The 25,150-nt window shown below is 60.3% G+C and overlaps 1 protein-coding gene across 1 annotated transcript in view; it reads right to left on the reverse strand.

Moving 5' to 3' along the window:
- Positions 1-25,150, reverse strand: part of TMEM132E (transmembrane protein 132E) — a 113,963-nt gene that overhangs the window by 39,398 nt on the left and 49,415 nt on the right. The window contains exons 2-3 of the mRNA XM_065418520.1: positions 6,332-7,238; positions 4,846-4,986 (exon numbers count right to left, since the gene is read on the reverse strand). Coding sequence (XP_065274592.1) covers positions 4,846-4,986; positions 6,332-7,238 — 1,048 coding nt within the window. The remainder of the gene's footprint in view (positions 1-4,845; positions 4,987-6,331; positions 7,239-25,150) is intronic.

Raw genomic sequence — 25,150 nt, forward strand, 5'->3', positions numbered from 1 at the left:
ATTAGGGGTGTCCAGTGCCTACATCTAAGTTTACCTCTATTTCCAGCTTAGCTTTCAGTCCACCTTCAAGGCTGAGGAATCTCTCCTGAGCATCTGGACTTGTCTTTCCTCAAGGAATTCACAAGCTGTTCTTTCAATTAAAAACTCCCTCACACCAGACATGTATCAGCCATTCCCACGGAGTGCACACCGGGCGAGCTGAACAGAATTAGCCCTCTGATGGCCACCTCCGGCTTCGAGGCTGGGAGGGGTGTTGTCAAAGTGTGCCCTTGATTTTGTGCTGCCAAACTTACAGCCCAGCTCCAGATCTGGTTTGATCCTCCCTGCAGTCCAATGCCAGCTCCTCTCAACAGGTCTGGGGCTTTCTTGTGGCCCTCGTTTAGCTGGCATGTCTCTCCTCCCTCCCATGTGACCTCCCAGCCCAGCTGAGCTGTTGACCAAGGGGTAGGTGTAACGTACTGCCTGCGTTGCACAAGCAAGTGAATGAAATAGTTGGGCCTGCAGCACCTTTAGCACCAGCAGAAGTTGTTCTCCTTTCATGCAAGTGGTAGAGGCCTGTATTTTTGGAGTGAACGATCAAGCTTCGAGGCCTGGCTCCCTGGAATTAATTCAGACCAAACAAGGACAAGCACCATCCTTGTCACGCAGCTAAATGCTCCAGGGTCTGTGCCGAGCAGTGGCAGCTCCTCCTTCGCTCCCAAAGGGGCGCAGGGCTCCCCGGGACACTCTGATCTCTCCAGCTCACCACGCAGCCAGCTTCCAGCCCCTCCCGTTCTGGCATCATCCCCCACAAATGTGACCCCAGTTAAATTGGCACCGAAGAGACAGGTGGCAAAGGACGACACCAATCAGAGAAGGGCTCCGTCTAGTCCAGCTGCCTGGGGGAATCCTGGACCAGGCTCTGATTAGCAGGAAGTGTCTTGGCTTTCCTGCGTCGGGACAGAAGAAACTCCACTGGCCGCATGGAGGAAAGTGCCTGTGGAACTCCAGGAGACATGGATCCCAGAATTCCCACCACCCTGAGATAGCTTTAAGGACAGCCCCAAGATCCCTGCCACCGCGCACACGGGCTCCGGCTCCACGCCTGTTATTGGGGATACGCCCAAAAGCCAGAATGGCTTCTCCACGAGGCCCCCTGCCCAGGTGAGCTGCCGCTCACCAGGCGCCCTGCGGACAGGCCGCTTTCATGCAGCTCAGCGTGACTCTGGAGAGCGGCTTGTCCCTAGCTGCCCCAGCTTGGTGGGCTCTCGCCGGCATTCGTCTGGGGCATGCTGCTTCCAGGCCACCCCGCCACCCGAGAGCGGCACAAGCCCCTGCTGCAGGTGTTTGTGATCGCTGCATGGCACAAAGGGTTAATCCCGCAGAATGGATGCTCTCAAAGGAGCAGGAAACTCCAGTTCCCAACCCCACCTGCCCCACACTCCTGTAACCCGCTCCCCTGGGTGCCTGTATCTCTAGTGCCTCCAGCTAGCACCTACAGCAACTGGGTCTATTGTCGCTTGGGGCTTCTAATTCCCGGGGCTAAGGATCTGCCTGTAGAAGAAGAGGCCCCTACGAACTAAGCAAGTTCAACAGGAGGGTTTTAACAGAGCCTGCTGGGATTCCCGCTGGATTGTCTCCTGGCCCACTGCCATTCTGCCGGCCCCAGCTGGGCCTTGCTGGGCGCGGGGCTCCCCACGGCCATCCCGCTCCATTCATTCCCATACGGCACAAAACAACAGCCCTGGCTTCTCGTCTCCCCAGACACAGGCGCGAAGGGGCAGCGTCCGTGATCAGCGCTCCGTCCAGAAACTCTGCCCCGACTCTGTTAAACCAGCCAGCGGAGCCACCCAGGATCCCAACCCCTGACCGTACTCCGCTTCCCAGCTGGCCCCATGCCCCCGCGGGCCGGAGAGCCTCTTCCTGGAAACAAACAGCGTTGCCACTGCACACCCCACCGCCGGTGCCGTCCCAGCCGCCAGGGCATAGACCTCTCCGCTGTGGGGTTTCTCACACTGTCCTTGGCAGCACCGTGGGAGACAGGCCACCGGAGCTGGTCATAGCTGGGATCTGCCCGGCTATCTAGGGGAGCTTGTGGTGCCCAGATAAGATCGCATCGTCCCTGTGTCCTGAAGGCTCAAGTGGTTGCTCTGGGGATCGGAGCTGCGTAGGGGGAAGGCAGCCTCTTCTCCTTCCCCAAATATCAGCTCGTCTAGCAGTCAGCAAGAGACGTGAGAGCCCCGGGGACGGATCCCTGCTGGGGTAGGCAGGGTGGGTCCTGGGCCCAGGGGACAGATCCCTGATGGAGTCACCAAATGCCCAGGTCCTTACAGAGCCAGCCCCACGCTGGGGCCCCACCTAAGCAGAGCGCATTGGGCAGAGGGTCCCAGTGAATAGCAAAGCCGCTACATGCAGCTGGCATCTCCTCCCCGCTCTGATGAGCTCCCAGGCCGGCCGGCTGGAGAGCAGGGGAATGGAGTGGAATCTGGGGATGGGGATGGGAGTATATCTGGGGCGGGCAGGGTTCCTCCGGTGGCCCGTCGAGCGTGGCTGCATTGTGAGCCCCGTGCAGGCCGGAGCGGGGCCGCTGCCTGGATCCGAGCGCCAGGAGCTGTGCAGAGATAACGAGCTCTCCTGTGGGCTAACATGCTGCACAGACGCATTAGATCAGAAGGGCAAGTTTATCAGCTCCAGCACGTGCCGGCCGGGCGATCGGAGTCCCAGCAAGGCCCCGCACACGCGCATTGCGTGCAGCTCTGGGCAGTGTGTTCAGGGAAGGAGGGCAGCCGGCAAGGTCCAGGCAGATGCCAAATTTTAAAGGGGAAGCCTGCTCCAAGGAGACCCCACTCGGAGTGGGGGATAAGAGACGCAGGGTGCGGGTGTGTTCAAGGGTGGCCGCCAGGTGTCACTGCTCACAGCGTGAGGCTTTCAGGAGATGAGCTTTGGTGGGTCTCAGCCCCGGTCCTCGTGAGTGGGTGGATGGAGCTGAGTGTGTGTGTGGCTAGGCAGAGAGACAGGGTTCTCCTGGGAGAAATGTGAGCTGCGGAGGGGAGGGGAGACAGGGAACCACATGCCGGGAATAGGATTTAAAAAGCCCAACCCAGATCCCTGGCACATGCAGGAGAACTTCAGGGCCCATCTCCCCCATAAAACCCTAGTCTGAACTGAAAAGAACATAAGAACATAAGAACGGCCGTACTGGGTCAGACCAAAGGTCCATCCAGCCCAGTATCCTGTCTACCGACAGTGGCCAATGCCAGCTGCCCCAGAGGGAGTGAACCTAACAGGTAATGATCAAGTGATCTCTCTCCTGCCGTCCATCTCCACCCTCTGACAAACAGAGGCTAGGGACACCTTACCCATCCTGGCTAATAGCCATTAATGGACTTAACCTCCATGAATTTATCCAGTTCTCTTTTAAACCCTGTTATAGTCCTAGCCTTCACAACCTCCTCAGGCAAGGAGTTCCACAAGTTGACTGCGCGCTAGGTGAAGGCCGCATTGTGGTCCACGGAGCGTTGAACTTATGCTGATGACAATCAGGGGATGTGGAAGCGGAAATTAATGAACCAAATCTAGTGTGTCGGACATTAGGCCTAACTGAGGGACAAAGCAACAAGGGGCTGGATTATTGTGTCCACCACTCCCTCCTTGGGCCCCACATGAAAGAGACGTGGGGGAGCCAGGAACAGGGAGAAGAACAGACAGAGGCTACTAGAGAAACTGCCATCATGGCTGCCAGCCCCACCATGTCCTGGGACCCCGGACCCTCTTTGCCCTAATCCTGAGGCATGGCCCGGCCAGCATGGGCCAGAGAGAGGGACCCAGATGATACCAGCTCCAGCTGTGAATCCCAACCCCCACCCTGGGATGAAACGGGATCGGGCTGTAACAGCAGCTCCAGCCCAGCTCAACTCCCGTCTTCCCTTTCCCCCCAAGGACAACGATCACCAGCTTCGATACCATCTACCAGATGGTCAGACGAGGGGCTTCTCCCTTCTGACTCTCTCTCCCGCTAAAGGGGAAGGGGCCAAGGGACAAGGTCACAGTGACAAAGCCTGACCGAACGCTTCCCAGCGCCAAGGCTTTCGCTGGGTTTCCTGCCTTTCTGGATCTTTAAGAAGATCTGTTTCATGGTGCGTTTGCCATGGGTCAAGGCAGGCCGAGCTCTCGGGTACGCCACAGCCCAGGCCTGATGTAACGCTGGACAGTGTCTGGGTTCCGGGAACATCTGTGGCCCATTGAGTCTATCTAAATTAATGCAACGCCCCTCCAGAGCCCTTGGCCTAGGAGGGGGGGGACGGGGTCTTTCTTCAGAGTCAACCACTTTGGGGGCTGCCGCAGGGCAACATGAGACCCCGCTTCCCCTCCCCCCCCCCGCAATGAGCCACAAATGCTGCTCCCGCCCCTGCAATGCTCCCGGCCAAGGAATGGGCCCAGCCAGCCAGGCCGGGCAGCGCCAAGGGCCGTGTCGCAACGGGAGGATACAGACCGCCACGGTCCCGCCCCTCAGACGGGCGCCGCTGCCCTCAGGGGGCAGCACAGGAGCCCCCCCGGCGAGTGAGTCATGGAGTCTAAGCTCGGAAGGGGCCACCAGATCTCCTGCAAACCCGCGTGGAGCCCAACTGGAGACTAAGCCCTGGCGTGCCGCAGGCAGAGAACGCGCGCGAGGGAGCGAGGTGCACCAATGCCGCGGCAGGTGAGACGTGTCCAGAGGATCCCAGCAGACAACCCGTTCCCCAAACTGCGGAGGAAGGCAAAGAACCCGTCCATGCCAATCCGAGCGGGGGGAAATTCCCTCCCGACGCCGTGGCTCGGTCAGACCCTGACCCCGAGAAAGAGAAGGGGACGCGGCGAGGCGCTTACCTGGGCAGCGCGCCGTCTGCCTTGGCCACGTCGACGGTGGCTGTGGAGTGCTTCCCGCCCGTCAGCAGCTCAGAGTTCACCAGCCACTGGAGGTTCCTGGATTTGGTGTTGACGAGGTTGACGCCCTTCTTGGCCTTCACCCTGCAGAGCCGGAGAGGAGAGCAAGGCTCACGTCCGCAAGGCCACACACGGCGGGAAAGATACCGGGGGAAGGACGGTCATGTCCCACAGCACTTTTCCTCCCCCAGGGAGCACAGCGGACAATGTTGCGGCTGCCAGGCAGTATTCAGATGGGGGCGGCTAGTAGCCATTAGGGTTAGAGGTAGGGCACTAGACTGGAACTCAGGAAAGAGGCGTTCTCTGCCTCCGTTTCCCCACCGGCAGACGGGGTGATACTGCGTTTCGAGGTTAATGTGAGAGAGAGGTGTTATTCAGGGGTCAAATCCAGCCCAGCCTGGCAGTGACTGATCAGCTAGTCTGACCCGTTGCATCACCCCGGCCAGAGAACCTCACCCAGTGATTCCTGCATCCCGCCCATATCTTGTAGTTGAGCTAGAGAACGTCGGCTTTGTGTGTGCGTGTGGTGCCCGGTGGCCGAGGCAGGCGAGGGGGCGATCCGGAGCGGGAGTTCAGTGCACTGCGGTGGTGCAGGGGTGAAGGATGCTGCCTACGGGTCTGGGAAGGGTGTGTCCTGACAGTGTGTGTGTGAAAGGGAGAGACTGGCCCACACAACGGATAACAGACTTACTGCTGCTACCAGCTAGGAAAGGTCTCCTTTAATTCTGTGTGTGGGGAAGCAACGGGCCCAGGGTCCTAGCCTGGCTCCCTGGGGGTGGGTGACGTACGCAGTAGCGGTGTCAGCAGCACTCAGCTGTGAGGATGCGGCACCACATGCTACCAGGGCTCTGGGTGCTGCTGCTGCTTCAGGACCCGAGCTAGCTGCTCCAGGGGCAATCATACGCTAAGTGATGTGACCAAGGGCACACGGGGAGTCTGGGACAGAGCAGCGGTCTGAGGGGTCCGGCTAACTCCCCGGGGACGTCTGCATCGGGGGCCTTGTGCAGCAGGGGACCTGCTACGCAATAACAACGCGTGACACTTCCCCACCCGCGCCCACCAGAAGGCCTAAAGAATCACCTCCGGGGATTAAATATCACACACAGCGCAACACACGCCTTTCCCCACCCGCCGCTGCCCCTGACCCCGGGAGACAGGCTCCCCGTCGGATTTTTGAAAGCACCCAGCCAACTAGCTCCCAATGAAACCAATGGGACTTAGGCACCTCAAACGCCTTTCCAAACCTGGGAGAGATCGCTGCACTCGCTGCTGAAATGCAGCCCGCTCTGGGGTGGGCCGTATCCCAGCGCGCAGCGACGCAGCAGCTCAGGGCAAGCACCAGCAGCACAGCGCCTCCTAGCAGCAGGCTGGAGCGTCGGCTCGGCGCTCGGCATGGCTAGCGTGCTCGTCCCCGGCCACGCGGACGTACCTGAGCGTGAAGTGCTCCACGGTGGAGTTGGCCATTAGGTAGAGGAGAATGCTGAGCACTTCGCCCGGCTTGAGGGGCTTGTCCGGCAGGCGGATGAAGATGTTGCCGTCCAACCTGTGCTCCTGCATCAGCTGGGTGGGCGGGGGCTGGAAGAGGCTGATGCTGCCAATGCGCAGCAAGGGGTGCTGCGTGGGGCCCTCGGTCCGGGCAGCGCTGCCCCCCCGGCGCGGGGCCGTCTCTCCGGGGCACTCCCCGGCCCCGTCGGGTGCATGCAGCGTGTAGTACAGCTCGGCCTGCTGGCTCTCGCCGCTCAGGTCCAGAGCCTCCGGCACCTTCCTCCTGCCCAGGGGCACGGCCGAGGGGCCGAACCAGGCATGGGGCAGCTCGGCCTGCACCAGGCAGGTGGCCAGGGTGCCCCGCAGGCGGCAGGAGCTCTTGATCTCCCGGGCCTCGCGGAAGGCGTGCAGCCGGACGCAGGGCAGCCGGTCGGTCACGTCGAAGTCGTCCCAGTCCCGGCCCGCCACGTAGAAGAGCACCTGGACCACGGGCTGGCTGGCCAGCACCCGCGGCTGGATGATGAAGGCTCGCACCTTCCAGTTGACGGTGAGGCGGTCGGGGATCTCCAGGGTGCTGGAGGGCTGGAGCTGCTCCTTGGGCAGGACCAGCCCGGTGCTGAAGGGACCCAGCGAGACGTTGAGGACGGGCAGCTCCTTGGTCTGGAAGACGACGAAGGGCTCGGAGCGCTGCAGGGGGGCGCTGGTGTTCCCCCCCGGCCCCGCCCCCGTCTCCTTCAGGAAGAAGGCCAGGCGGGTGTTGGAGAGGCGGTAGCTCACAGGCAGGGTCACGGCCGCCGCAGGGGGCCAGGGCTCCGGGGGCTCCGAGCTGGGCGCCAGCACCTTGCCCTGGGCTGGAAACGGGACAGAGAACAGGGCGGGTTAGGGACGGGACAGAGCGCTGAGCGCCCGTGCATTGCCACCCCCGGCAGGCAACGGGCCCAGCTGCCCCCGCCACCCCTCACCCGCCACGGACCCCCGCGTCTCCCGCACACACACCCACGCTGTCAGCAGCACTGTGACCGCGCCTTTCATCCACCAATCGCAAAGCGCTTTCCAAAGGAGGTCTGTATCATTATCCCCATTGTACAGATGGGCAAACCGAGGCACAGACGGACACTAGCCCAGGAGCCGGCCTGCCGTCTCCGCTGGATTCTGTGCTGGGTTTATACACCCCCTGCAGTCCGAAGGGAGCGCTGCTGTGGGGCACCTACAGCACTAGCATCCAAAATGGCAGCCAGGGCACGGAGGCAAAGCTCCGAAGGACCCAGTGAACGGGATCCCCTCAGTACGGTGCCTGCACAATCCCCTGGAGTCCCAGCTCCAGGAACCCCTGAAGTGCTGAAAGTCTGTGCAAACCCCTGCGGCGCGGGGCCCCTCCCGGGAGACCCTCCGCAGCTTGTCGGCACCTATAAGCCACTGGCCATGAGTTTGATCACGCCAGCTGGACCCTGGCAAACGGCCTGGTCCATCAGACCATCGGCAACACGGGGCAGTTTGCTGGGGGGGAAAAGGTGGGACGTGAGCGTGTGTATTCACAACCATTTTTATTGGGAGGTGAAGAAACTCCCACACGGATTCCCCAGCTCCGCCCTTCGCCGCCAGAGCTCTGCGCGCCAGGTCTCACCGCAGGCTCTGGGAGGAAACACACCGCGGGGACACACCGACCGGGAGATAAGCCATGGCAAAACCGCTTTAGGGAAAACGCAAGGAGAGACTGGGGCCTTTTCGGGGAGATGCCGATCTCCACCTGGGTTGGTTCAGAGCCCCCAGATTTTGCCAAACAACCCCCCCACCCCAGAGATGCAGACTGAAAATGCAGCGAGGAATTTGAATAGGGTGGGGAATCAGATTGGAAATCGACTGGGTTTCTACAGCACTCTGCACAACGGGGTCCTGGCCCCTGACTCGGGCTGCGAGGTGCTACCGCAATCCACCTAATAAATAACGTACAGCGCCCTACACAACGAGGTCCTGGCCCCTGACACGGGCTGCTAGGTGCTACCATAATCCACCTAATAAATAATGTACAGCACCCTACACAACGGGGTCCTGGCCCCTGACACGGGCTGCTAGGTGCTACCGTAATCCACCTAATAAATAACATACAGCGCCCTGCACAACGGGGTCCTGGCCCCTGACTCGGGCTACTAGGTGCTACCGTAATCCACCTAATAAATAACGTACCGCGCCCAGCACAATGGAGTTGCGGTCCATGGCTGGGGCTGCTAAGTGCTGCTGCAAGCCAAAGAACAAGAAGGCCCCATCAATTCTGTGGGGAGCTAGATCTAAATTCTGCAGCAAGCCCCTGGATCCTGCTGCCTCTGGCAGACTGGGGATTCTGGGGAAGCTTTGCTAAAATTAGGAGTTTTTAATGAAGCAACTATGTAAATAAGCAGCAGCCCCTGGGAGCGTTCCTTTGATCTGCGAGGCAATATGCTTTGCACTGACCTTCCCTTTCCCACTGTGATGGGTCAGGGGGTGGCGCTGGCAGCTCCGAGCCGCAGCGTGGGAGTTGTCAGAAGGCAGCTGGGGGTTGGGCAGCTGGGGAGGGGGCAGTGTGGGGGTTGGGCACCAGAGGAAGTGGGCTGAGGCCGTTTGGATTTGTGGGAGAAGTGCAGGAACTGCCAAACTGGGCAGCAGTGCGACAGAGATCAATGTGGCCCTTTAAATAGACATCAGTAGGTTTCAGAGGTAATGCCCCATCGAGAAGAAAGGAGCGGTTCGAACTGCAGCTGGGCGGAGAAAGGCAGTTCTGTTTAGCAGGAGGATTTTGATGTTGCAAAATCTGGTTTCCTTCCGATTTGGAATGAAACCGAAAAACTTCAAAATTCTCCGCAAAAGGGAATGGAGCAGAGGACGGCAGGAGCTGGGGCTGCAGTCCTATGGCTTCCAGGCTCCCCAGCATCCTGCCTGCTGACAGGGAGCTGGGACCGTGGACGCTTTGACTGGGCTGAGGGTGTAGAAGCCCTGGGAACCTTGGAGCTACGTCTTCCGAGTGCCGCGAATTCCCGACCCGCCTGCCGAGCTGCTGGAGCAGGCTGCCTGCAGACTCAGGCAGACATTGCCATGCCAGGACATGCTTTCAGGCTTGCCCAACTGCGAAGGGGAGGCGCAGAAGGCCAGGTTTGTCAGGGAGTACAGCTCAAGGTAGCACCACTGAAATCAGCTGGGATGGGTGGGGCTGGGTCACACTGGCGGAGGTGCGGCCTGTTGTGGTTTTTCAAGTGAAAGCTCAGACTGGGGAGCTAATTCCACAATCAGGGAATGAGGGGGGGAGAGGGGTCCAGCAGGCTCAGCTCCACCGGGGGGGGGGGGGGGGCTGCTATTGTCTTAGCGGCGGGGAGATCAGAGTCTCCAGGAAGCAGTCCAGCCCCACCGCCCTGGGGCGAGCTCACCGTGCCAGCACCTGGGAACACAGCTCCTGGGCCCAGGTCCCGGCTCCGAGCAGTGCCCTGGAGTGGGCGGTCAGGACTGCGGGTCAGGAATGAGGGGCATTGGCAGAGCAGGGGGGTCTAACTTTGCAGTGTCGCAAAGTGACCTAAATACCCATGGACCCCTGCAGTGCCGCGGCACCGAGCTAATGAACCCACAGAGCCCTGCGATGCCACGGCACAGAGCTAACGAACCCACAGAGCCCTGCGATGCCACGGCACAGAGCTAACGAACCCACAGAGCCCTGCGATGCCACGGCACAGAGCTAACGAACCCACAGAGCCCTGCGGTGCCACGGCACAGAGCTAACGAACCCCAGAGCCCTGCAGTGTCACGGAGCTGAGCTAACGAATCCACAGAGCCCTGCGGTGCCACGGCGCCGAGCTAACGAACCCCAGAGCCCTGCGATGCCATGGCGCCGAGCTAACGAACCCCAGAGCCCTGCGATGCCATGGCACAGAGCTAACGAACCCCAGAGCCCTGCGGTGCCACGGCACAGAGCTAACGAACCGCAGAGCCCTGCAGTGTCAGGGAGCTGAGCTAACGAACCCCAGAGCCCTGCAGTGCCATGGCACAGAGCTAACGAACCCCAGAGCCCTGCAGTGCCACGGCACAGAGCTAATGAACCCTAGCGCCCTGCGGTGCCGCAGCGTTGAGCTAACAAACCCCCAGAGCCCTGCGGTGTCACGGCACAGAGCTAATGAACCCCAGAGCCCTGCGGTGCCACGGCACAGAGCTAACGAACCCCAGCGCCCTGCGGTGCCACGGCACAGAGCTAACGAACCCCAGAGCCCTGCAGTGCCACGTCACAGAGCTAACGAACCCCCAGCGCCCTGCGGTGCCGAGCTAACGAACCCCCAGTGCCCTGCGGTGCCATGGCACAGAGCTAACAAACCCCAGAGCCCTGCGGTGCCACGGCGCTGAGCTAACGAACCCCCAGCACCCTGCGGTGCCACGGCACAGAGCTAACGAACCCCAGAGCCCTGCGGTGCCACGGCACAGAGCTAACGAACCCCCAGCGCCCTGCGGTGCCGAGCTAACGAACCCCCAGAGCCCTGCAGTGTCACGGCGCTGAGCTAACGAACCCCAGAGCCCTGCGGTGCCACGGCACAGAGCTAACGAACCCCCAGAGCCCTGCGGTGCCACGGCACAGAGCTAACGAACCCCAGCGCCCTGCGGTGCCACGGCACAGAGCTAACGAACCGCAGCACCCTGCGGTGCCACGGCACAGAGCTAACGAACCCCAGAGCCCAGCAGTGCCACGGCAAAGACCTAACGAACCCCCAGACCCTGGGGTGCCACGGCACAGAGCTAACAAACCCCAGCGCCCTGCGGTGCCACGGCGCCGAGCTTACGACCCCCAGAGCCCTGCAATGTCACGGCGCTGAGCTAACGAACCCCAGAGCCCTGCGGTGCCACGGCACAGAGCTAATGAACCCTAGCGCCCTGTGGTGCTGCAGCGTTGAGCTAACAAACCCCCAGAGCCCTGTGGTGCTGAGCTAACGAACCCCCAGTGCCCTGCTAACGAACCCCAGCGCCCTGCGGTGCCACGGCACAGAGCTAACGAACCGCAGCACCCTGCGGTGCCACGGCACAGAGCTAACGAACCCCAGAGCCCAGCAGTGCCACGGCAAAGACCTAACGAACCCCCAGACCCTGGGGTGCCACGGCACAGAGCTAACAAACCCCAGCGCCCTGCGGTGCCACGGCGCCGAGCTTACGACCCCCAGAGCCCTGCAATGTCACGGCGCTGAGCTAACGAACCCCAGAGCCCTGCGGTGCCACGGCACAGAGCTAATGAACCCTAGCGCCCTGCGGTGCTGCAGCGTTGAGCTAACAAACCCCCAGAGCCCTGCAGTGTCACGGTGCTGAGCTAACGAACCCCAGAGCCCTGCAGTGCCACGGCGCTGAGCTAATGAACCCCAGAGCCCTGCGGTGCCACGGCACAGAGCTAACGAACCCCCAGCACCCTGCGGTGCCGAGCTAACGAACCCCCAGTGCCCTGCGGTGCCACGGCGCCGAGCTAACAAACCCCCAGAGCCCTGCAGTGTCACGGTGCTGAGCTAACGAACCCCAGAGCCCTGCAGTGCCACGGCCCTGAGCTAACGAACCCCAGAGCCCTGCGGTGCCACGGCACAGAACTAATGAACCCTAGCGCCCTGCGGTGCCGCAGCGTTGAGCTAACGAACCCCCAGAGCCCTGCGGTGCCACGGCACAGAGCTAACAAACCCCAGAGCCCTGCGGTGCCACGGCACAGAGCTAACGAACCCCAGCGCCCTGCGGTGCCACAGCGCTGAGCTAACGAACCCCAGAGCCCTGCGGTGTCACGGCACAGAGCTAACGAACCCCCAGCGCCCTGTGGTGCCGAGCTAACAAACCCCCAGTGCCCTGCGGTGCCGTGGTGCCGAGCTAACGAACCCCCAGAGCCCTGCAGTGTCACAGCGCTGAGCTAACGAACCCCAGAGCCCTGCAGTGCCACGGCGCTGAGCTAACGAACCCCAGAGCCCTGCAGTGCCATGGCGCTGAGCTAACGAACCCCAGAGCCCTGTGGTGCCACGGCACAGAGCTAATGAACCCTAGCGCCCTGCGGTGCCGCAGTGTTGAGCTAACGAACCCCCAGAGCCCTGCGGTGCCACGGCAGAGAGCTAATGAACCCCAGCGCCCTGCGGTGCCACGGCGCTGAGCTAACGAACCGCAGCACCCTGCGGTGCCACGGCACAGAGCTAACAAACCCCAGAGCCCAGCAGTGCCACGGCACAGAGCTAACGAACCCCAGAGCCCTGCGGTGCCACGGCACAGAGCTAATGAACCCCGAGCGCCCTGCGGTGCCGAGCTAATGAACCCCCAGTGCCCTGCGGTGCCATGGTGCCGAGCTAACGAACCCCAGAGCCCTGTGGTGCCACGGCACAGAGCTAACGAACCCCAGCGCCCTGCGGTGCCACGGCACAGAGCTAACGAACCCCAGCGCCCTGCGGTGCCACGGCACAGAGCTAACAAACCCCCAGCACCCTGCGGTGCCACGGCACATAGCTAATGAACCTCCAGCGCCCTGCGGTGCCGAGCTAACGAACCACCAGTGCCCTGCGGTGCCGTGGTGCCAAGCTAACGAACCCCCAGTGCCCTGCGGTGCCGTGGTGCCTAGCTAACGAACCCCCAGCGCCCTGCGGTGCCATGGCACAGACCTAACGAACCCCAGAGCCCTGCGGTGCCGCAGCGTCGAGCGAACGCACCGAGGATGCAGGGGTGAGGTGCAGCTCCCGGAAATGGTGCATGCAGACAGACATTACACTAATTGCAGCATCGATCGCCCGCCTGCACTAACAACTGGGGAAAGGGCACAAGATTAAAACAAGAATTGTTCCTGCAAAATGTCCCACTCTGGAAAATCAATCTCCTGCTGCAAACCATGCGGTTCTGCCCCCGGGATTGGGAACTCGCCTCAGCTCACTGCAGAGCGGGTCCTGCTGCTGGGAGCAGCGTTCCGGAGGGCGGACCACCACACAGCCCTGCCCACTCCCTTTGGTTTCTGTTTCACTGGCCCCAGGCCATATTTTCTCCCTGGGTGGGGCACGGACTGGAAGCTGGCTCCCTTTGAATGAGGGGAGGACGGGGCAGGGATGGGATGGGAGGATGGGAATGAAAGGACAGCCTCCCATTGAGCTCGGGGAGCCCGTACACCCACGCACACACACCCATGGGAAAGGTTCACAAGGAGAGGGGACTGGTGTGAACGGGAACGCTAGTACCTGGGACCTGGCCCAGCCCAGTTTCATCCTGGCCCGGTTGGAGGGGGAAAACAGAACCAGATTAAATCATAGGCCCGGTAGGCCAGTTCTTAGGGCTCCAGCTTCCAGAGTCCTGTGATCACACCAGACTTTTAGCTTCCAATTAAAAAAAACAAGGTCAGTTCCTAGCCTGGGAACTGGTGGTAAAAAGCCCAAAAACGTGATTCAAGAGTAACCAACGCAGCAACTTCTGCCTGAGTCTGCAGAGAGCCTGAGACAATTGCTCTGGGCGGGGAGGGGAGGAGGGGAACTGCCCCAAGCATCTCAACAGGGTGTTAAGACCCAGCTCCGCTGCTGTGGAGGCCCGTCCAACCCCACCTCAGCAGAGGACTCTATGTGTGACAGAAGGCGAAGGGGGAGCATGCCCAGCCCACCTACCCAGCAGATACTGGGGTAAATCCTGGTGGTGGGGGCAGCACTTTGAAAAGAGACCTGTTTGCTTTCTGCCTGTTGTATGCTTGAACTACATCCTCGGCTGGTGTGAATCAGCAAAACTCGGCCAGACCAACTGTCATTAATGAAACCCAGGGGCCAAGATAACAAGACAGGTCTGCAGAGCCAAGCACGGCAACAGATCAGGGTCACCATTCAGGAGACTGCGCTCCTGCGGTCAGAGAGGTTAGAATTAAGGACATGAAGACAGGCCCTTACCAGTCTGTCTGGGGGGAACCCATTAATTAACACACAAGGGACTGGAAGCAGCAATGATTCTAAATCTACTCAGCTTCCTTCCTTCCCGTGGTCTCGAACCAGGGAATTAAAGAGCAGGCCACTGGACAATTAGCTGGTAATGAAGATCTTGTCAATATCGGTGCCTGTTGATTAAACAGCTAGTAAGGGAAACTCAAAGGAGCCAATTCCTGCTTCCACCAGGACTAATGTCAAATTGAGAGACAGCCAGCCAAGACAATACACATCCCAGGCCTTAAGGGAAGGGGTGAACAAACGTACTGTGCCCGCCGTGGGCACTTATTTCTGAAAAATCCACAAATGCAGCTGGCACCAGACAAAGGGAATCAGTTGAAATGTGGGAGGCACTTTTCAAAATAAGGAAACGCACGGATCCCAGGAATTCCCACCGCGGCAAGCTGAGTTTCATCCCAGTGCAGCAAATGTTATGCCACGAGGAAAAGAAATCGGCAGCCATCTAGGGATGGATTTTCCGAAGGTCTCCGTATGTTGGGTGCCCGTTAGGTGCTGAGATCGAATTGCCAGCACTGAGGCCTGGGGAATCCAGCTATGAGCAGCATTGGAAAATGTGGCCTTTTAATGAGAGCATGCCAGTAAGGCATGCTGAGGGGTTGGTTTAGGCCGGGCAACATTTGATTATTATATTTTTGTCATTTTGATGGACAATATCCATGTTTCTTTGGAGACGTTTATTAGCTTTTGATCAGTTTAAATGTTCACGGTTGTGCAACATTATGAGGGGGGAGGGAGGTCAGACAATCAAAATATTTCATGACAGTCGATATCTGCGATTCCATACCGAGATTTAGAACGGTTAAAACACAAATTGTCAACATCGCTGGTCAAACGATATAAAGGAAACAGAAATCAAACTCTCATACGTTCTCAAGCGGCTTTTTTCTTAGTTTGCCTCTGTAAATGTCGCTGAGCACGGAGGGAATATTTTTTCCTTGGTTGGGGTGTGGTGAAATTGACGTTTACCAACATTTACCAATCCAAATCTCATCCTTCCAAGCCTAGGTATACAGACAACTGAATCGGCAGGCAAGCACGATCTTGTCTTCTGCTAGAATTACAGCACGAGCTGAGGAAGGGAACTCACTTTGTGTCATGACGGTGTAGCACCCTCACACCGAGTGAACACTGACAGAGGACGGCAGATGGACTGAGACGGGTGGGGTTAGCAGCAGGGCACTCCAGGAATCCTGGACCAGGTCCCCAGCTCGTCTAAATCATCCTCCTGGCGTCCCTGACTCTGGCAGTGCCCAGGAGAAGGGAATCTGCTCACCCCTCTCCTAGGGCAACGTTCACCACTTGCAGAGCTCTTGGCAGCATCCAATCCCATGGGCACAGCCGGCGCCGAAGGCAGGTGCTGGTCCCTCTGGGCGCATCTCAGCCTGGTGCATAATTGCCAGTGTTCCTACCGGTGACAAAGACAAGCTGGCGAGCGCCACAGCTCTGTCTGCCCTGAAGAAGAGCTCTGTGGCGCGGGAAAGCTTGTCTCTTCACCTCGTCTCGCTCATGGCTACAACAGCGCTGCCGACAGTGTTACGATTGGCCATCAAATCATGCAGGCTGGCCTAGTGTTTGCCTCCTTGACCTGCTGCAGCGGGGAATCCCGCAGGTGGATTACCCCGGGCGAGTCCTTCCTTCCCTCTATCCCCACCTCCCCGCTGTTCATTTCTCTCGTACTCTGGGTCAACGCGGCAGGCTGTGCTCCTCAGCTCTCGCCACCCCCTCTCTCATCTCCAGCACGTCGGTCTGCACCCCGATGGTTCGCCCTGCTGTGAGCCAGACAGGCCTGGCACATGCAGCCTCTTGAAATGCACCAGGCGGGGGGCCTGGCTGGTGCACATCGGCCAAGGTCTGTTGCTTCGATGGAGCGATGCCAACTGACGCCCGCTGGGGATCTGGAGCGATTCACTTCCAAAGCAGCCGATCGGTCCTGTCCCCACTGCAGGAACAAGGACCCGACAATCAAAGGCGCTGAAATATTCAGTCTCCATCTGTGGGTCCGCGTACAGCCCTGGGTCTCTAAGGCTTTCTGGGCACAGCAGAGCCCCCCCGTCTCTCCGACGGGGGGGCTGATGCAGCGGTAGCAATGGTGGAGAACAGGGCCTGGCTCTCTGCTGTGTTCTGGTGCGTTTATGCCCCGTAAAGAGGCCTTGAAGTGGGCCAGTGTGTCGCTGGCCTATAACCCCACTCCCGGCATGGGGATAAATCGGTGGTGGGTGTTCGGATTGCGGGCCACTAGGGTTGTGCTCTTCCCCAGGACCTATAGGGGGCCATGAGGAGCAGCCCTGAGGCTGCACTGATTTACACCAGGGGCCAGGCCAGCCCTGCACGTCTCCAGGATTCAGGGATTTAAAACCACCATACTCTGTACCCTCTCTGTCCTTGCTGCGAGCGCAGGAACGGCGCAACAGAGAATGTGGCCCAAAGGCCAGTCTACAAGCCCCCGGCAATCACTAGCATTTTCACCCCCATGCTGGATTCTATAGTGGCTGGCTAGCAAGCTATTACAAGGCCCAGGAGTCTCTGATGAGCCCTTTCTCTGGCTCCTGAATGTTCAGCGTCACCGATTCATTTCCTATTCAATCCCCTTTGCTCCCCCTGAACGGCGTCACACCCCAGCCATTGTCTGAACTGGCTGAAATGCCAAGACCACGGCAATCTCTTGGGGGCAGGGGCTGGCTCTACGCTCCCCATCCGTGGTGGGGGGGGGGTTAGCTCCTTCCTGGCACGTATCAGAGCTTCCCACAGCTGGGACACCGGGCAGGGTGGGCTGGTGCCCGGAGCTGGCACAGACAATCCTCTTTGAACTGCCTGGCTGGTGGGCCTCGCTCGCATGCTAACTGATCACCAGACTGGGGGCCGGGAAGGAATTTCCCCCCAGCTCAGAGCAGCAGGGACCTTGGGGGGGTTTCGCCTTCCCCTGCAGCTGGTTGGCCTGCTGTGATCAGCTGGGCATGTCTCACCTAATCAAACCCTTCCCCATTTCATGGGCCTTGGGGGCACCCGGGTACACTCTGAGGACTGAAACACTTTCATTTGGGCTCAGTATGTACATCAGGTCTCTATGCAACTCTCTGGACCAGTGCGATCTCCTCCAGGCACTACGGCAATACAAACAATATACAGGAATAGGGCTGTCATTTCGACCTGCCCTGGGGGCGGGAGGGAGGGGGGCTTGGTGGAATGGGGTCAGCTGATCTACACGAGGGATCCTTGTGTTCCTACCAGTGGCAGAGCTGAGCTGTGGGAGAGATGATGGGAATTCAAATCTATTGTAGACCCAGCCTAGATGTTGGGGGGAGCGGGGAAGGGGGGGGACGCTTGCATTGCTAGTGCCCGCCAAATGTATCTGTGTGGGGTTAATGATCAAGACTGGGAGCGTAAGAACAGCCATACTGGGTCTCCATACAGCCCCATGTCGGTGCCAGGTGCTTCAGAGGGAATGAACAGAACAGGGCAATTCTCCATCATCCAGTCCCGGCTTCTGGCAGTCAGAGGCTTAGCAAAGCAACAGGTGCGATTAGTGTTCTCACAGCCCTGGTTTTCCACACACAAAGCGCCACCCTCCAGTGCAAACCGTGGGGCCGGGTGTGCAAATGGGCGTGCAATTAACCCGCAGGAGCGCCAGCAATCGTGTGCCAACCCGGGCACCCGAGAGGGCAGCGCGGTGGCTGAATCCGCTGTAGTCAGTGTCCCCGGGGGGATGTTGCGGGTACGGCAAAGCGCCCCAAATCCAGTGCCACCCGTCGCCAGGATGAGTCCGTGCACCTGACCCAAAATGCACGCCTGCTGGGATCCCTTCCCCTGCCACTAAACTGCAGCCACCTCTGGGGAGCGGCGGGGCAGCTGTTTCAAAGGCTGAGGCTTTGGGCCAGGCCGCTGGAGCTGATTGACACGTCAGGGAAGGGAAGCAGGGAGATGGGACACCGCTGTCCAAGCTGGGGTGTGGCTCGGATTTCAGGGGACCGTCCGGCGCCTGCAAAGAGAGCCGGGGAGATTCAGTGACGCAAACGGGAGGGCCCTCAGTCGTTCAGCCCCAGCTTCCGGGGACCACAGATTAGGCGGGGCCAGCTCCCTCCTCCTCCTCCCGCCTGTCCCCACCAGGCCAGCAACGCCCTGCTCCCGGGGTGACCGCAGCTCCCACCTAGCGGTCATGGGCACAGGTTCCCAAGCACACGCTGCCCCACCCAGGCTCCTTTCGGAAGGTTTCCTGAGCTAACGCAAGCAAACAGAAGAGCACCCTTTGTCCAAGGGTTTCACAGCCCCCCCTCCCAGTCAGCTCTGCTCCCCTTCTGGAGCATCGGCCCCCGCGCTACCCTCCTGAGCACCTGGCCCCTTACTCCAGGGCCCCACCACCGGTGCTAGCCCCACTCCTCCCTGGTGCCTCCAGCCTGCCCCAGCCAGGGCCGGTGCAAGGAAGTTTCCCCTAGGGCGCGAAACTTCCACCTTGTGCCCCCCGCCCAGCTCTGCGGCAGCTCCCCGCCCCCCCTCCACCCTGAGGTGCCCCCCCCCGGCCTGGGGAGCCATGCCGCAGCTCCCCCCGCCCTGAGGCACCCCCCCGCGGCAGCTCCCCACCCCCAGCCCGGGGATCCGTGCGGCAGCTCTGACCCAGGGAAACCCCTGGGCTGCCTGCCGGCGGCTCAGACTCCCTCTCCCTCCCAGCGCAGCGGCCGCTGTAAAAAAAAAAAAATTATAAAATAAAAAATTGGGGGTGCCCCCAAATCTTGGCGCCCTGGGCAACCGCCCAGTTGGCCTAAATGGTAGCACCGGCCCTGGCCCCAGCCACTCCCCTGCCCCCTTTCAAGTGGCTGAAATGGGCCCACCTGTTCTGACACAGGGACGCACGCCGGGCCTGGCCTGCTCACAGGGACACCAGGGCCAGTCACCCTAGCGGGATCCCAGTCGGCAGGTGGCTGGATTCCAGCAGGGGTGTGCACATCCCCAGAGCGGGGCCCAGGACAGGGCATGAGTGAGCCAGCGGGACCCAGTCCTCTCCTTAGCAGTGGCACTGCGGGTTTACGGGGCACATGCCTTCTCCTTTCCTGCCACGCATCTGCACCCAGGAGCCATGTGGTGCAAGGCCTCTGCCCATTTTTCCCAGCCCTTCTCCAAGTCCCTGCTAACATACCCATGGCTATGGTTTGATCTGATTTGCTCTGCTACCAGCTGGCTCACGTTGGCATGGGGCAATCCCGAACCACAGGCCACGCCTGGTGATATATCCCTCGTCCCATCCGGCTGCTGGGCTACCCCTTTATGCTCTGCTCCCAGTGGTCGCTGCTGCCAACTCTCGCCATATTTGGCATTTTTCGTAAAGCCCCCGCTCCTGGAGTCAGGTGATCAGAGGGGACGCTCAGCTTTAATTTAAATAAAAGAGAGAACGTTTCTCTCCCTTGTGGCTGGGGAGAAAAGCTGGAAAACGTGACCCCGAAAGGCTCAGAAACCAGAAAGCAAATAAGAAGTTTAGTATTTTAAAAATCTCACAATTTTAAAGCCAATCTCATGACTTTGGGGGCCCTGACTTGTGATTTTTGACGAACTGCAGCTGGACGTGCTGGGTAACAGACAGAGAGCTCCTCTGAGTTTCGGGGGTGAATGTCTCTCCTTGAGGCTTAACAGAGCACAAGCTACAAAAACTGGCCGTCGATCTGAGCTCTGGCCCCTATACACTCCACCCGGTTTGCACAGGGCACACGGCGGGGGTGGGGGGTAGAGGGCGAGGGGGCTGGCACGGCCCGTAGCTTCATCCACATCAGGAGCTGTAAGAATATGGATAAAGGCTGGCGGTTTCAGCGTAGCAAATTAAAAACGAAACGTCGCTGGGAAAAACAGGGGAAGCATCTGCAGCATCTCCCCCATCTCTCTGGGTGATTGACAGCCCATCAGGCCAATCGGCTCTCTTTCCCTCACTCCCAGCTCTACAAGAGGCTTCACCCCATCGCTGTGTGCGTGTCACTTACAGGGGGCCCAGGGCCAGCTGCGACATACCGATGCGCGTGACGTGCGGTAGTTAGTAACCGCCGAGCACTGAATACATGTTGAGCAGCGTTACTGAAGGACCCCATCCTGAGCTCTCCCACTGGAGTTCGGCCCAAGTGGGAACTCTGGGATCGGGCCTGGTACTGCTCTCACTTGCGCTTGGATGGGAAAGGGCTCCCAGGAAGCCCCGCTGGCTGCAAGGCGTGGGGCTGCTGATTCAGTAGGAGGCGCTCTCTGCTCTGAGTCAGCGCCACTGGCACAGAACAGCCGCTGAGTATGACCCCAGAGGTGGCTGCCTATCAGTGGTGGAGTCATTCAGACCCTGCAAAGGGGACGGATTGGGAAATCCAATTCAGACAAAGATCAGGGAATTCGCAGCAGGGGAGCTGAAAAGATCAGGAAGGTTTTCGTGGCTCGGGACATGAGCAGCATAGATAGGGAGAGGGGTGCAGATGGGGATGGATACACAGATTAGATGTGAATCACTTCAGCGGGGTGTAAAAATAGAATAGAATCATAGAATAGCAGGGTTGGAAGGGACCTCAGGAGGTCATCTAGTCCAACCCCCTGCTCAAAGCAGGACCAATTCCCAACTAAATCATCCCAGCCAGGGCTTTGTCAAGCCGGGCCTGAAAAACCTCCAAGGAAGGAGACTCCACCACCTCCCTAGGTAAAGCATTCCAGTGCTTCCCCACCCTCCTAGTGAAATAGTGTTTCCTAATATCCAACCTAAACCTCCCCCACTGCAACTTGAGACCATTGCTCCTTGTTCTGTCATCTGCCACCACTGAGAACAGCCGAGCTCCATCCTCTTTGGAACCCCCTTTCCGGTAGTTGAAAGCAAATTTGCTGTATGGCACCAAGAAAGCCGGGCCCATCTGGCTGCCAGCGCCCCCCCCCCCCACACACCCCCACGCCAACCCCAGTCCATCCAGCTCAGCCTACAACCAAAATGATGGTCTATGCTGAGACCTGCCTGGGCTCCGAGGGCTGGTTCTCAGTGGCACTCAGGTCCCTATGTGTTGCTCTGGCAGTGCAGAGGGGCTTTAATGGGGGATGAGTCTGCTTGCGGAGAATCCCCTTGGGCAGAGGTCTCCCCTGGCCCTTTGGAGCTAGCGGAGGGCCAGCTCCCAGCCCTGCTGTGGGGGTGGGCTGGGGAGTGAGTGGAGGGCGCAGCGCTCTGGCTATTCTCTGCCTTTCAGGCCCATTTCCTCTACGGCTGGAAGGTAACAGCCCTGCCAAGGATCCACAGCAAAGGACAGAATCGTTCTCTCTCCCGTCGCTGGGCCGGCTGGGCAGGGCTAATGGGGGGAGAATCCGGCTCCCTCTCCCGTGGCTGGGCCGGGCTAATGGGATTCCAAACAGTAAACACTTGTTTTAATCACTCCCGTCAGCTGCTGTGACTGCCCAGATGTGCAGAGTAGGAAGGTGCTATTTTTGCCCGGTCAATTTCCGAGCAGACCCGTCCTTTCCATCAGAACGCCAAGCGGCACACGGAGCACGTTTGGGGCACGACCGACAACAGCTCCTCACTTTGTGACTTCAAACCCCGCCGCCTTCACACAAGGCAGCGCACACGTCCCTCCTGCCGGATGAAACACCCTCCGAGCTTGACGTTTTCAAACACGGCCCCTTGTAACCCGCAAGCGTCAGAACAACAGAAGCGCTGGGTTTGTTTTTCAAGCATAAAATGTCGCGGCTGTTTTCTTCCCCCCGGCGCTTGTCCAACTCCAAAGCGGAGACGTGGATTTTCTCCCCGCTTGGCAAAAAAAGAAGAAGAACCAATCCGCTCTGGAACCGAGACAAAGCGAATGGAAACACTGGGAAAGTTCTGAGTCACTCAAACGCAGGGACCGAGGGCCAGAGCCCAGCTGGTGTAAATCGATGTAGATCCCTTGAAGTCAACAGAGCCTGGGGATCTGGCCCCTCCAGATAGTCGTGACGGCATTTAGCGCTGCTCTGACACACCCATAGGCCCCACACGCCTCATCAGCAGGATGGTCTCTGCTGACCTCGTTCCAGCATCACGCTTGGTGCCTGCTAAGGCACCATGGGGCAGCTCTCCTGGATGTAAGTGGCGCTTTAAATCCCATCCCAACATTGCGCGTGTCCGTCTGAGGGCTTCTGGCCGGTCGACAGCACGTTCACAAGTCCCGGTCGGTTCTCCCGTTTGACAGGCGGCAAAGTGATTCGCCCAAGTGGCAAATCCAGGAAGAGGTGTCCTGAATCCCAGCCTGCTCCTGCTCTAACCACTAGACATGCTGCCTTCGACAGGAACACACGAGTGTATTACTGTTGCTGGGGCAGGCAGTGTCACAGCAAGACGCGATGGAGCTGGGGGGGGGGCTCGGACAGGTCTCTCTGTGCCGGTCAGCACCCACTGAATTCATATGGATAGAGACAGGGTTGGCAGCCCCCCAGCCTGAGTCTTCTACCACTTTGCCATGTCGTCTTCATCGTCACCTAGCCGCTGCTCGGGAGACTGCACTCCCGCTGGAGAACGCAGAGCCGAATTCAAGCCAGGCGCGAGTTGCAGTCTGTCGAGGAAGCTAGCCGACCTGACTACCCTGCGCTCCTCTGGGCCCATTTATAGATAATGAACGGTCCGGTGATGCAGGGCCCTCCAGGGGGTTACTGCTGTGTACATGAGAGTAGCACCTAGGGACTGTGCCTGAGATCAGGGCCCCCTGGTGCCAGCCACTGTACATATACATGGCGAGAGACCGTCCCGTCCCGGAAGCGTTTACCATCTAAATCAGAAGTAGCCCCTCCCCTGTTGTCCCCCCTCTCACCGCGCCGCCAGTGCTCTGGGCGGGGGGGCTGCGAGCTCCTGCCGGGCAGTGCGGCTACGAGAACTGCTGGCCTGCCCCGCCCCGGTGCTCTAGACTGCGCGGCGGCGTGGCTGGCTCCGGCTGGGCGGCACGGCTGCCAGTTCTGGTGCTCTGAGCGGCATGGTAAGGGGGCAGGGAGCGGGGGGGTTGGATAAGGGGCAGGGGGTTCCGGGGGGCAGTCAGGGGCCAGGGAGTAGGGGGCGGTTGGATGGGGCGGAGTTTCCGGACGGGGCGGTCAGGGGACGGGGAACGGGGGGGTTGGATAGGCGTTGGAGTCCCGGGGGGCTTGTCAGGGGGCGGGAGTCTGGATAGGGGTCGGGGCAGTCAGGGGACGGGGAACGGGGGGTTTGGATAGGCGTTGGAGTCCCGGGGGGCCTGTTAGGGGGCGGGAGTCTGGATAGGGGTCGGGGCAGTCAGGGGCCAGGGAGCGGGGGGGTTGGATAAGGGGCAGGGGGTTCCGGGGGGCAGTCAGGGGCCAGGGAGTAGGGGGCGGTTGGATGGGGCGGAGTTTCCGGACGGGGGCGGTCAGGGGACGGGGGGGTTGGATAGGCGTTGGAGTCCCGGGGGGCCTGTCAGGGGGCGAGAGTCTGGATAGAGGTCGGGGCAGTCAGGGGACAGGGAGCAGCGGGGGTTGGATAGGGGATGGGGTCCCGGGAGGGGGCGGTTGGGGCAGGGGGTCCTGGGAGGGGGCGGTCAGGGGCCAAGGAGCAGGGGGGGTTGGATGGGTCAGGGGTTTTGAGGGGGGCAGTCAGGGGGCAGGAAGTGGGAGGGGGCAGGGGCCAGGCTGTTGGGGGAGGCACAGCCTTCCCTACCCGGCCCTCCATACAGTTTCAGAACCCTGATGTGGCCCTCGCGCCAAAAAGTTTGCCTACCCGGATCTAAATAGACAAGAGCGAAGGAAGGGAAGAATTAGCCTCCCCAGTGCACAGAGGGGGAGCTGGGCCCCGAGAGCGTCGGTCCATGGGAGTTAGGCACTGAGATTCCCTTGAGGAGCGGGGCCTGCGGGACTCGCTAGGGACACGCAGGGACTCACAGCAGAGCCCGGGTCGCCCCAGCCCTGAGTGCTGGCCCATTGCAATCGAGGGGCAGCACTGGGTGAGAGGGGAAAGGGGGAGCAGCTGAGAGGGCCTCGCCGGCGCCCCCAGTGGCAGCCTCTCTTCCCTGCCATCCCCGGCCCCTCCTACCATCCCACTGGCGCTTACCCCTTGGGCCGGCCTCCTGAATCCAGACACTGAGCCCAGGGCAGACTGTGCTAAGCTACTCTCCAGCCACGGAGCCAAGAACCCCTGCAAGGAGGGGTGGGGGGAGGCAGGGAGCCCCTGCCTGGCAAGGGAGCCAGAGCCTAATGAAATTCTTCCAGCCTCTCCGCTTCACTGTGTAATCAGGGCAGGCGGCTGCTGTGGCTCCATCTGAACGAGACCGAGCTAATTAAGCCCTTGCTATCTGCCTGCTGCAGAGCGGGCTATCGCCGCGTCTCATCACAGGCCTCTCTCCGCCGCTCAGCACACGCAGATGTTCCCAGACCCGGCTCGTGCCAAGGCCGGCGGCTGCCCGGCTCTGCCCTCACGCCTCTGCCGAGAGCGCGCCGGATGCCCGAGCCCCTCTCCTCCCCCACCCCACGCCCCCATATACACACCCTGGACAGGGGGAGCAGCGAACTGAGCATGCCCTGCTCAGATACCACGGGGATGGGGCCCTAAATAGATGGGGGAGGAGGGGATTTGCAGATAGCTAGGTGGCTAGATAGCTCATGAGAGTCCTGACCCCCCCAGCCACGGGGAAGGTGGGGACCAGGGGCGCCGTCCACAGACAATTGTTCTCTGTGCACTTTGACAGGCAGCATAGGACAGATGCCCGCTGGGCTGCCCAAGACCCGGACCCAGCCCTGGGGTCGATTCGCTCGCTGGTCTGCAGAGCTGTATCGTGTCCCCAACGCAGGGCAGGGCGGCTCAGGGGATCCAACACTTTCTTTCTGATCTGTAGGCGCCATGAACAAATTAACAGAGGTCTGGATTCCGGCCCCTCCTTGGC

Source organism: Emys orbicularis, chromosome 17, assembly GCF_028017835.1.
Source record: "Emys orbicularis isolate rEmyOrb1 chromosome 17, rEmyOrb1.hap1, whole genome shotgun sequence".
Lineage (NCBI taxonomy): Eukaryota > Metazoa > Chordata > Testudines > Emydidae > Emys > Emys orbicularis.